At 41.0% G+C, this 13,136-nt stretch overlaps 1 protein-coding gene across 1 annotated transcript; it reads left to right on the top strand.

Annotated features, from left to right (window-relative positions):
- The first annotated feature begins 635 nt into the window (after positions 1-635).
- On the top strand, positions 636-12,473 carry LOC311361299 (uncharacterized protein). Its single transcript, XM_084481474.1, has 10 exons — positions 636-739; positions 1,080-1,204; positions 2,486-2,609; positions 2,938-2,979; positions 3,085-3,123; positions 6,189-6,285; positions 9,230-9,307; positions 9,884-9,952; positions 10,049-10,165; positions 10,849-12,473. Exons 1-9 carry the CDS (start codon positions 658-660, stop codon positions 10,146-10,148), a joined length of 756 nt encoding a protein of 251 aa, XP_084337600.1. The 5' UTR covers positions 636-657; the 3' UTR covers positions 10,149-10,165; positions 10,849-12,473.
- The last annotated feature ends 663 nt before the right edge of the window (positions 12,474-13,136 follow it).

Raw genomic sequence — 13,136 nt, 5'->3', positions numbered from 1 at the left:
ATTTAGGTATTTCCTGTTCCCCTGCAGCCCCAATTACTCCTGACACCTGTGTCTCGTTTCCCCTGTCACATGACCAATCAAGCCATGTATTTAAGCCCTCCCTCTGACAATGATCTGTGCTTAGTCTTTGTTGTGCCACTTTGTACTCTGACCTGAGCTTAGCCTGGAAAGATAATTATTATTGATTCACTGTGTTTTGACCCCCCTGCCTGTTCTCTGGAGTACCCACTCGGATTTGCCCTTTAGTACGACGCTTTGAACTCTTTGTATTTTTTGTGTGTTTGCCCTTTGGACTTGGTACAATAAATACCACTAAATTAAGCCATCTCTGCGCTTGAGTCTACACCCTCCTTGTCCCAACCCTGACAGTTTATGTTGAATATGGATTTTACAGTAGGCCTACAACAACTCTTGTGACCTCTCAATGTTGCGGAGTATCACCAACCCCAAACATATTAATTAATTTTTAGTAGCTACTGCAAATGTAATAGATGAAAAACAGATAAAAGCTAGCCTCGGTTAATATAAACCTGTAGCAGGGGGTGAAAGTTACCGTGTAGTGGGCGTAAATTGAGCCAAGTCAGAAGGCGGTCCTCCTGAGTCGATAACTTCCTTAATCACTCGAGCTGCTTGCCCCAGTCCAAGCCAAGACGTACAATGAATGGATTATTTGATTTGACTTGTATTCTGTCATTCTGTATTATGTTGTATTCTATCTCTCCCGCATCACACGAAACAGGTAAGAAGCAAGACACTTTACAAATTCACACTGCAGGACTTTTACATTTAAACTAAATGCCGTCTGAGGAGAGCAGCTCGCTGTCAGATTATCTTGAAATGGATGCGCGGTACCGGACACACTTGTGGGATTCTTTTCAGATTGTTCACAGATTAGAGTCTAGACCTATAGCCTACTAGGACTGGGAAATTTGTAGGCTCGAATCGTGGTAAAAGTCCTGCAGTGATAATTTAAAGGAATGTCGCAAAATGTTGATTTATTTATTTAGATAGGTTTCTGTTTTGGTTATGGCATAAACGTGTTGGGGCTCTGGTTTAATTTTCATTTTACGCATTTTTAGACACCATAGGCTGCCTTGAAACTAAGGTAAATACTCTACAATGTGAAAACATTTCAACCGGAGATGGATATAAATACCCCTGGGATGAGGTGTGTGATGAGCTTGAAGTTTACGGCGACAGTCAGGTAAGACTGGCTGGACCCATACGTTCGTTTATTTATATTTTTAGCATCTTTCTGAAGATATAGGCTTATAACTACATGGCTGGTCTGTTTCATTTTATCAATAGCATTTTTGTGAACTAATACGTATATGTCTAATGCCTAATTGCATTTCGATGAACAACAGCGTATAATAAGCCTATTAAATACGTAAGGGATCATTTATAGACGTTCTATACATTATCCCGCTTATTGCACGGCTACTTGCCAAAACGAAACAATAACTTCACACGGTGTCTTTTTACAATTGTTACCAGCCAGTGGCGTAACAAGCCAACGACGGGTTAAGCAGGATGGGTTAGGGTTACCCTAACCCATAAGCAGGATGATTTGGGGTTTTTGGCCGGAGTGAGACTGTAGAATCTCATAATGCTTACATTATAACAGGGGGTGGGTGGAATTGTTGGGGGGGGGGAGCACTTCAGGGGAAACTCAGCTCAATTTGAAACTTAGAACTAGCACTGAATGCAGGGCCCGGGCGATAAGATGAAGTCGTGGGTGGAGCCCTCCGAAGATTGACGGACCCCCTGATTGGTCGGGCCCATAACCGACTGGAGTACCTGCTTACCGATAGTTACGCCACAGTCACCAGCATTCGTAGTGTTTATCAGCAGAGAAAGAAAAGACGTAGACGTCGCTTAGCAACCGAGTACGCTGGGGTTGATAAGTTACCGGACTACTTGCGGAGTGATACGAAAGACGTGAATCACTCCACTTTCCTTGACAGTGGTCATTATATGCTTAGCAATGGTCATTATCGAAAAATAATTCACCACCGGAAGTCGGGAAGGCCCATGCAAGTGATCGGTGCGTTCCACAGCATTGAGAAGAGCCGTGTAATAAATGATAATAAGGCCATATCCCTTATCTTAATCTACTAAACTCCCTGAGGGTGTGTGGCTAGCCTGAGGAATGAGTAAACAATGCAAAGTAAACAACTTCCTCCTTGTACTGCATCAAATGTGATCAAATCTGAATGTTCAGTTCCTTCTGATCTCCAGCTCAGCTATTTGCCAACATATAGGCCTACTATCATAAATGACAAATTCACCTATGTTGTACAGTAGGCTTGACATCTAGAGTAGTGAGTAAAGGATTATACCTCTCCAACGGCTTGGGTCGCTCGCTACACAGGTCACATGTATGCTTCTGCATCTGTGATACTTTGAAGTATCACAGATGTGTATAAATAATTGTTTACTGTTGCTCCTGAAAAATGTCTGATGGTTACTCTCTTTGCTTAAGACACTACTGGCCAAACATTATAACAGCACACTCCCTCAACAAGAACAATGTCGAAACCTGACTGTGAAATGCTTCTACACACGGGATGGCCAAATAGACGATTTCTGCGTGAAATTTGTCACCGGTAAGAGAAAAATCAACACTTGTAACGTTATTAACTAAGGCCTACCTGTTTAGTCACCTGTTGCTTCATAATAACGTCAAACTTTTCAACTGACCACTCATCTTATACAGATTCAGATACTCCCTCTTTATCAGACCAGGAGAACGTTATCTGATGTGTTTATTCTAGTGTGTGTGTGTGTGTGTGTGTGTGTGTGTGTGTGTGTGTGTGTGTGTGTGTGTGTGTGTGTGTGTGTGTGTGTGTGTGTGTGTGTGTGTGTGTGTGTGTGTGTGTGTGTGTGCGTGCGTGCGTGCGTCTGTGCACTAAACTCATCTCATATCTTCAATAGAGGAACATCAAAATAAACAGACTGACTTGGACTCAATGAAAAGTAAGCTGTTTATACTGTTTATAAGCAATGCTGTTTATACACAATGGGTGATTGTATATAGGCCTACTGATCATTATCATTGAACTAATCACTTACTTTAAACAGATGAAACAGCACCACACACGGATGAAAATACCCCGCAAGGTGATGTATTTTTCCCCTCCACAACACGTCCACAACTGTAAACGACATAGCCTTATCAGATCATTTCTGTATCTTTTTTAATGTATCTATACATGTGCCTCCACATCCTACTCTCAGTTCTGTGTTAGTAGGTAAGAGAGTGATAGATAACAATACAGCTGTTCTTTTTGAGCAAGTGCTGTCACAAACCACCAGCCAACCCTCAGGCTCACTAGATGATATTGTTTACAACTTCAACTCAAGAATGGATAATATAATGGATAACATTGCCCCTCTAAAGCTCAGGGAAAGCAGAAAACACCATGGAAACATAATCCATCAGTAAAAATCCTCAAGCAAGAGTGTAGGAAAACCGAAGGAAAATAAGTCCAAACTCCAGGTCCATTACCAAATACATGAAGACTGCAAAACTCACCTGACCTTGAAAAACAAATACATACCTTTGTTTTTAGCAGGATTGACTACTGTAACGCCATCCTCATAGGCCTTCCCAAAAAGTCTATAAAACAAGTTCAAATGATACAGAATGCAGCAGCCAGGGTCCTTACAAAAACAAGAAGATCTGACCACATTACACCAATACTAGAATCACTCCACTGGCTCCCAGTGAGTTTTAAGGTTGAGTTTACAGCACTACTTCTGGTGTATAAGTCTTTATCTGGATCAGGACCAGGCTATCTGGCTAACATGTTTCACTGTTACAAACCTGTCAGACCCCTAAGATCACAGAGTAGGTATCTGCTTACTGCTTACTAGCATTTTATACTGATGAAATTGAAGGCATCAGACGCGCCATCAATGTCTCCATTTTAAACAAAAATGTTGGACTACCAACCTATTCAGGCAAAAGTAACGTGGCAATGACATGCTTTAATGTCATAGACTCTAAAACTCTTGTGGAAACTGTGACACAACTGAAGCCGTCCACCTGTTGCCTTGATACTTTACCTACCAACCTCTTTAAGAATGTTTTTGACTGCCTAGCAATAGACATATTGCAAATAGTTAACAACTCTCTCCAATCAGGCACTTTCCCAAAAGCCTTAAAAACTGCAGTTATCAAACCCCTTTTAAAAAAGCGGAGCCTAGATGCCTCTATTATTAACAACTACAGACCAATATCAAATCTACCCTTCATAAGTAAAATCATTGAGAAAGTTGTCCTCCAGCAACTTGACTTCCTGGCATCAACTGGTTGCTATGACATCTTCCAATCCGGATTCCGACCCCTTCACAGCACCGTGACCGCCCTTATTAAAGTTGTAAACGACATCCGTCTTAACACAGACTCTGGCAAAATCTCAATACTAATGCTACTAGACCTCAGTGCTGCATTCGACACTGTAGACCATACAATACTTTTGGACAGATTAGAAAACTTGGTGGGGTTTTCAGGCACAGTCTTAAATTGGTTTAGGTCTTACCTACAAAATAGGAACTACTTTGTTTCCATTGGCGACTTTGTTTCAGAATCAACAAACGTGACATGTGGAGTCCCAAGGTTCGATCTTAGGACCCTCTCTATTCAACATCTACATGCTCCCACTAGGGCAAATCATGCAAAATAACAATATTGACCATCACTGCTATGCTGATGACAAGCAAATCCATGTATCGCTATCACCAAATGACTATCAGCCCATAGATCTGTTGTGCCAGTGCATTGAGCAAGTCAAAGACTGGATGTGCCGAAATTTCCTTCAACTAAATGAGGACAAAACCGAGATAATTGTATTTGGTGCTAAAACCGAAAGGCTTAAAGTAACCCAACACCTTCACTCTTTGTCCCTGAAAACCTCAATCAAAGCCAGAAATCTAGGGGTTATCATGGATTCAGATTTACATTTCGACAGTCACATCAAATCAGTAACAAAATCTGCATATTATCACCTTAAAAACGTAGCAAGACTTGGAGGGCTCATGTCTACCGAAGACTTACAAACACTTGTACATGCCTTTATCACTAGCAAGCTTGATTACTGCAATGGTCTCCTTACAGGTCTCCCAAAAAAAACTCTAAGGCAACTACAGCTTGTTCAGAATGCTGCTGCTAGAATTCTAACAAAGACCAAAAAATATGAACATATTACACCAATTCTTAAATCGTTACATTGGCTCCCTGTATGTCAGAGAATTGATTTTAAAATCATGTTGCTAACCTATAAATCCCTACATGGTCTAGGGCCAAAATATTTAACTGATATGCTTCCACTACATAAGCCTTCTAGGCCACTAAGATCCTCTGAGACCAATCTGTTAATTATCCCCAGAGTCAACACGAAACATGGGGAAGCAGGATTTAGTTACTATGCAACAAATAGCTGGAATAAACTCCCTGAGGATTTAAGACTTGCCCCAACTCTGACAGCTTTTAAAACAAGACTGAAGACTTTTATGTTTGCTTTAGCTTTCTGCTAAATCTTAAATCTACAATGCTTCTATTTTTTATTAACTTTGCCTTTATTTTCTCACTTTCTAAAATGCATTGTTTTTTCTTTGCCTTTCTAAAATGTCTTTATTTCTATCTGTTTTACTTTTTACATATCTATTGTTTTCTTTTATTGTATGACAATGTTTATATGTGAATCACCTTGAGTCTGCCTTGTGTATGAAAAGTGCTATATAAATAAAGTTGCTTTGCCTTGCCTTGCCTTAAGCCTGCAGTAAGAACTAAACATGGTAAGGCCGCCTTTAGTCATTATGCTGGCCAATTATGGAATGTTTGGAATGTTTGGAAAACAATATAAAATATGCCCCAACAGTTGCCAGTTTTAAAACTAAACTAAAAACCAAAGTGTTTTCGGATGCGTTCTTTTAATTTGTCATATTAGTGGTCATATTATCCTATTCTATTTTGTATGCTTTTATGTGTGTATTTGCGATATATATATATATATATATATATATATATATATATATATATACTGTATGTGTATGTATGTATATATAGATGTAAACATTTATTAAATTTGCTTAATTTTAATTCAAATACTTGTCGCAACAGTGAGAGATGATATTCAATGACGGCATACATGTAACTGAGGCTATTTTTTGAGTTGCTATAGGCCTATCCAATGGTGCGATTCTTGGGATTTCTTTTGGTGTGCTTTTGGCGGTGGTGGTGGCGGTGGTGTACTCCTGTCGACGAAAAAAGAAACAGACGTGAGTGTCCACATTTTTTTTAAATCAGGTCATTGGATTGTTGGGATTATTGTGTTGGTGGCGTTGGTGTGTTGGCGGTTTGGACAAAGAACGTGAGTGTCCACAGTTTGTTCAATAAATTTAAATCTCTTGTTGTTTTATTATGTAGTGTGTTATTGTTTTATTGTGTTGTGCAATTCTTATTAAATGCTTCTGTCTTTATCATGTATTGTTTATTGGCCAACCTGTGCCACAGTGCCATGTTCCAATCATGTGATTTGAAGTTCCAAAAGCACGTTACAAGCCGCCACCTTGGTGGTTCTGAATTCTAGAACTAGTAGAATTCTGGAATTCATTTCAGATTTCAGTTGTAATTATTTGTATAATAATTTATAATGGTGAAAAACCACAGAGATGGCTGCTTGGAATCTGTATTGCATGTCTGAAGATTCCAATTAGACTCCTTAGACTATCTACTAGAAACATGCATTTGACTATTAGTTTTGTTTATTCAAATCAGCACATTTGCTGCACTTTATTAAGTTGAGGAACTAACTTAAAACGTTTTTACACTGCCAAATATGCCCATCTTATGCACACCTTTTTCCTGGCATGGTCCGCACATTTAGGGCCCGTCCACACGGAGCCGTTTTTTGGTTAAAACGCAGATGTTTTGCATCGTTTTGGCCGATCGTCCAAACGAATCCTGTAAACGCATCGCATGAAAACGGAGTTTTCTGAAACCAGGTCCCAGGGTGAATAAATTCACAAACGCAGCCCTTGAGTGTTCGTCTGGACGGCCAAAACGCATACTTGCGTTTCGATGATGTCATCGCCACACCCCTCGAGCGTAACCTCTTGTAACCTGTGACGACGTCTCATAACAACAACTATGGCCGACTACATGCTCGTGTTCCTGCTGGAGAAGATATTGTGCCTATTAGGGTTACTATCGCAAAATTAGTGGTGGGCATAGATTCATTTTTTAAATCTAGATTAATCTTGGAATTAATCTAGAGGGCGGCGGCATTGACTACCGCCGTACCAAGGCGGGCAGCTTGGAGGAAGATTTGGATTATTACAACAACAACAACACCAACTATTTCGACGCTCTGATGTTACGATCAACCAAAAACGTGTCATAGCTCACCCAAGTTGTTTCTATTATCATTGCTACATTGTCTCCAGCATATGGCGCGATTATGGACAGTATATTTTATTAAACACTCAGCTTCTGGTTAGTTCAACTTTGAGAATAGATTAACGGCGATATTTTTTTTATCGCCCGATAAGAGTCTCGCGTTAACGCAGCACGTTAACGCCGATAACGGCCCACCACTACGCAAAATATTATGCTCCTGTGCCACCACGCTGAGCAAAAAAGACTGATGGACAACCACATAAGCCACATTTTACAAACAAACAACAGCCATGCGTGCGCCAATTGAGACGATCAAAAGGGTTGCGTTAACGCTTTATTAGGCCTACTTGAGTGACCGTTTCCGGTGAATTTCTAAAACTAAAACAGCGCCACCTATACGCCTGGAACATGAAGTAGCGTGTTGAGTCGTATTGAGATGGATCCGTGTGGACGCAAATGTTCTTGAAACGATGCCAGGGAAAACGGAGAAAAAAAAGATAGTTTTGGTACGTGTGGACTTGGCCTTACATTGAGCGAGGTAATTTACCGGCTTGATTTCACACCCCAATTTACCCTCTCGGACCCTACACACATTGGCGGTTTCATTTTCAGCTAGACGGCTTTGCAGTTCCGGGGGGAACCGCAAAGCCGTCGGGGGGGGGGGGGGGGGGTGGGCGGGCTTGAGTAGAAGTGTTGCTGCAATGTTGCAGCAATGCCAACATGAGGAGTTCTAAGTGGAGAGACGGTGAAATCCCTAAGCTGCTGACCATCATGGGAGAGAAGCTGATGCAGTCGCATTTAACGAAGACGGGGAAAGATGGTGTGATCTACGAGAAAGTACCAAAGGAACTTTCCTTACGAGGCTTTTGTTGGGTTAAAAAGCAAGTGGTCATCAAAATGAAGAATATGATTTTGGTGTTTTTTTTGCACTTGTAAATAGTTCATCGCGTTTGTAGCCTACTTAGATGTGAACTCATTCTATGCATTAGTATGCAAATGATTCTAAAGAGGTCTACTCTCCGTGCGTAGCCCCGCCTTCACCAGTGAAGCAAGAAAGCCGGCTCCTTGTTGAAGGGGGATTTTACCCCCTCGGTGTCACACAGGCAAGACAGTGAAATTGCAGGGCGTGCCGAGCCGCGACCTTTTTGATTTTTACACTTTTTTTTTTTTGATGCCTTTAAATTGCCTTTAAATGCCTTTAAATTGATAGACATCAGAAATCCTTTTTTTTACTTCTAACACTCACGTGGACAAGACATGCCACTCACATGAGGGCGAGGGTGAAATTAAATCATTGTGGGTGCAGCTGAAGCGTTTTGGACTTCAAGGAAGTACAAAGGGAGGGGAGGGGAGGATTCATACCACACCCTAACAAGTTTATCAGGCTTGTACTTTGCGACGTCACATCACAATGACCACCTCCACTTTGCAAGCATAGGATTGGAATGATGATTATTCTGTTGGTAGTAATTTTTTTTTGGTCATTGGTTAGTAATTAATCGTGAAAAGATTTTCTAATTTTGCGAAAAATAAAAAAAAAACTGCCACAGCGTTTCTCATGCCAACTTGGCAAAACTATGTTTACAGTAGTTTACATTATATTTTCGTTGATATACGGCTAAGTATCACCAACAAAAAATCCCAAAGTCTGCTGTACAAGTCCTATTAGCTGACTTTGTTATATATATTAAAATACAGTTTGAGATTTTCCTGACAAGAAACTTGTTAGGCATGTAGTGGAAACATTACTCTGTGATATGTTATTGTTATTTTATGTCCATAAATCCTGTTGTCCATCACTTTAATATTGAAATCGTCCTGCAGGTCAACCCAGGACCAGGGACACGAGTTAACTGAAATGAACGAATCCAACGTTGGTGATCAGCAAGGACCAGGAAATGGGTATGTAACCAGGTGCTATGTTCTGCACTTTGTAAAATTGGCTAAACTATGTAGTAGTAATAGAGTACTACTAGCAACAAGCACGATAGTCACGATAGTCTAGTCTAGCCAAATTGACTGAGTTTGCACCCCAATGTCTGTCTAACCCCTACCTGCCCCTTAATGACATGTATCTGAAGTCAATATTAGATGCTTTGGTTAATTACATCTTCTAAAAGACTAAATACTAAACCAAAGTAGAAGAAAATGACACTTTACCTCCCAGTTTCATTTTCAATAACAGCAGATTCTGTGGCAGTCAAAAAATAATGATAATATAATATATTTATTAAATTTATTTAGTTTCATCGAGAGATGGGAGAGACGGGAGCTTCCACTCTTCCAGTAGGTCACAATGTTTTACTTGTTTCTGTTTGCGCTTCATGCTGCCTCCCAGGAGACAGTGTGGATGAGTGTCTGAGCAGGTACCACTTAGCTTTTATATTGTTCTAAAAAGTTGTTGACTGGAGTAAATGAAGTTCAGACAGTAACCTGGTTATACTAACTGTGGCCGGCCTCTCTCCTTCCCTGGCTCAGGGTCACGACTGGAGACGAGCTGACCGCTGAACAACGTGAAGAAGAATCACTGCTCCCTGGTACCAATGGGTAAGAACATGACACCAGAGCGTGAGTGTGTGTGCTTCATGTGCTGTTATCTTTTTTACATATAATTCCTCTGGTGCCCTCGTCTGCTGGCTGCAGACCTGTCGCAGGGGGCAGGGTCGTGACCCTGACAGATGATGAGGCCCCTTTGGATGGACCAAGGCGCCGTAGACTCATATCTGGCTGTTGGACAGCCTAGTGTCTCTGGCACTCGAGGTATTTCAATCGAAAGGAAGCATTTGATGACCCGCAGATGCGGGGTCCAGAATAATTCCAAAGGGAAGGGGTGGCCTAGGAGTCGGATAGAATGACAGGTCGTGGCACAAGTCCACACTGAGGGCTGGGTGGTGTGGGCTCCGCACAGCTGGACATAGGCCTTGTGTACACAAGAGTTTTGAATCTCTCTTCAAATTGTGATTTGAAGTTAGCCAGCTAGCTAGCTATCATAGCCATAGGACTCGAATGAGTCACTCTTACACTCTGAATAAGTTGAAATACCTTTGTAGATAATATCTACGAAGGTATTTCAACTTGTATTGCCATGCTGCATACATGAGTTTCTTAGTTTATTCCTGTTTCCTTCTTACTTCTACTTTACCTTTTAAACCAAACAATAGAGTGCCTGATGGATGCACAGATAGCTCTGTGTGTGATCGCTGCCCTTCTACCCACTGAAGGCATACGTCAGGCCTTTAAAATCAATACGAGTTTAGATCAAAATTTGAAAACGTTTGTTTTCTATGTGGCACATTTATTGGGGAAGCCACTTCACTCGTTTTTTTTCCCGGGGCACGAGCCAGCCCAGGCTCCCTTGTGGGCAGGCCGCTGATTGGTTGATATTTGATAATGGTGTTATTACTATACAAACTAACCTGTCTTTATTTTTCATTTTCACACAGGACAGAAAACATGTTGGAAAGGAGATTGTAAAGATTGAGGGTGAAGTATGCAATTATATGAAAAGAGTATAGCAGGAGAGACTTATATTTAGCTTTCTAGACTTAGATTTAACTTTCTGCTAAATCTTAAATACGTCACACTTTCTATTATGCTTTTTTTTTTTTTACTTTGCCTTTGTTTTCTTTTACATATCTATTTTCTTTTATTATTTTGTTTAATTGTATGACAATGTTTCTATGTTCCTCGTGTATGAAAAGTTCTATATAAATAAACTTGCCTTTTATAAACATTTAAATATAACATTTGAATGTAAGTTAAAAAAAATGTAATATTATAATCTTATAGAGGGCTGGCAAACGTACAGTTGGAAAGTTATGAATATATACAAAGGAACTCAAACAATGTAAAACATTGTTTGATTCTTATTTTGAAAAGCTGAATAGGGGGCAACATGTTCAAGCTGTACGATTATTTTACTCCCAGTAGAAAGGTTCTGGGTTTAAATCCAAACGTCCACAAGCTCCTTAAATGAAAGAACAACTTTTCATGGTATGTAGTACTTAAAGTCAACCTTTTGGAGGTCCTGTGCCACTTTACAATGTTATTGCGGCTGCTCTTTCCGTTCTAGAGTGCCAAAGCCAAGAGATCCTCTGGGCACAGTGCGTGTACACGCACACGCACAAGAGCACATGCACACGAACACCACACATCCACACTTTCAAGGTGCTATTAAGAAAGGGACTGTTAGTCAGACCAGTTGAGCAGGAAACTCAGACTGTCCAGATAGCTTGACAGGATGCAATGAATAAGGGGCTTTCCAAATACAGGCATTTGTTATTTAGCTACTTTACTTGTTTGACTGTTGACGTTGATAACATTCAGAAAAATGTACCGAATTTGATCCTTGATGCAAGATGCCTTAAGGCAGGGGTGTCAAACGTACGGCCTGCGGGCCTAATCCGGCCCGCAGTGTAATTTAATTTGGCCCGCCAGATAATATCTAATGTCTATCAGAACTGGCCCACCGGCATATCGGCCTTGACACGCGCCTTGGCGCGGTAACCCTGGCGCATCGACTCCGGCAGCCCGTAATCCCATAATGACTAAACACTGATTCAGTCCTTGTTATCTCCACAAGGATGTCCATTGTTGAGCGTGGAGTGGGAGATGGCCTTTTCTGTGTCGGTAGAGCTTTCAGAGTTTTCTGTGCAGGGTGAAAAATCTCTATATATTTTACATTAGTCTTTTTATGGATGTTTTTAATTTCTGTTTAAATTTGACCACGTACTTAATGAAATGCATTCCCAGATGGCATTGTTGTTTGAACATTGCTTACTGTGACTTGTGAGCGTCCGCCCGCAGTGTGAAGTGTGTCAGCCGGCCGTCTCATACAGCCTTTTGTATTTCTATTTCTTTTCGAGGAGATCTGGTAGTCTAGTTTTCGCGGCTTTGTTTTGTAGTTTTAGTTTTTTGTTGTTTTGGTCGTTTAAGAGCTACTGCTGGGTCCTACGGCCTACAGTGGTCGGCCCAGTAGTCCCTCCAACCTTTTGTTGTGTTTGGCCAGATCTCCTCACCTTTTGGTTCATCATGATCTGTTTGGGCGAGCTGTATCCCTGTAATAAAATCATCCTTTTCTTCATTTTGCAATCCGTCTATTTTTGGACTCATGGGTTTGGGTCATTTTCATGGGTCATTTTCTCTTGCACCCCACACCTGCATACATCCATCATGATTCCAAATGACTCCAAATGACCACACACAACTACTGTTGAGCTGGGCCGGTTCTTAAAAGCGATACACACGACAAAGGATAAACCAGAATGACCAAACATTCTGTGCAAACGTGCTCGGTGAGCCGTGCCACGCTTGTACACACGACACCCTTTTCATGGACAGTGTGGGTAAACAGAAAATGCATCATTGCCCAGATGCAAACGTGCTTGGTGAGCCTTGCCACTCGTGCGTGTACACGCCCTTTTTTATGTTTGATGAGATAAGACAAACGGGATGAGTAAAGATTAGTCTCTCTGAAAGGAAAAGCATATTAGATATTTACATACAGAAAAAAAACGTCACACATTTGTTCTGCATTCATGTTACAATGTAGATATGTTCAAATATTACGGAAACAAACATTTTGGTCACTGCTTTTCAATAGGTTAATTACTGATTTAGGATGACTTCACTTTTTACAATGACACAAAGGTATGGTCCCGCGTTCACGCAACGCAAGGGGGTTACGGACCCTTTACGTCCTTGCGGACCCTCCTTGCGTCCACCACAAGCG

The sequence above is a fragment of the Micromesistius poutassou genome (genome assembly GCF_964030765.1).
Source record: "Micromesistius poutassou genome assembly, chromosome: 1".
Lineage (NCBI taxonomy): Eukaryota > Metazoa > Chordata > Actinopteri > Gadiformes > Gadidae > Micromesistius > Micromesistius poutassou.
The sequence above is the reverse complement of the archived record's forward strand: the minus strand, read 5'-3'. Positions and strand labels throughout refer to the sequence as shown.

Coding starts and splice junctions, on each gene's coding strand:
- LOC311361299 (XM_084481474.1), top strand. CDS start 658: ATGAATGGATTATTTGATTTGACTTGTATTCTGTCATTCTGTATTATG. Junction 1,205..2,485: donor AAGTTTACGGCGACAGTCAG/GTAAGACTGGCT, acceptor TCTTTGCTTAAG/ACACTACTGGCCAAACATTA. Junction 6,286..9,229: donor CGACGAAAAAAGAAACAGAC/GTGAGTGTCCAC, acceptor ATCGTCCTGCAG/GTCAACCCAGGACCAGGGAC.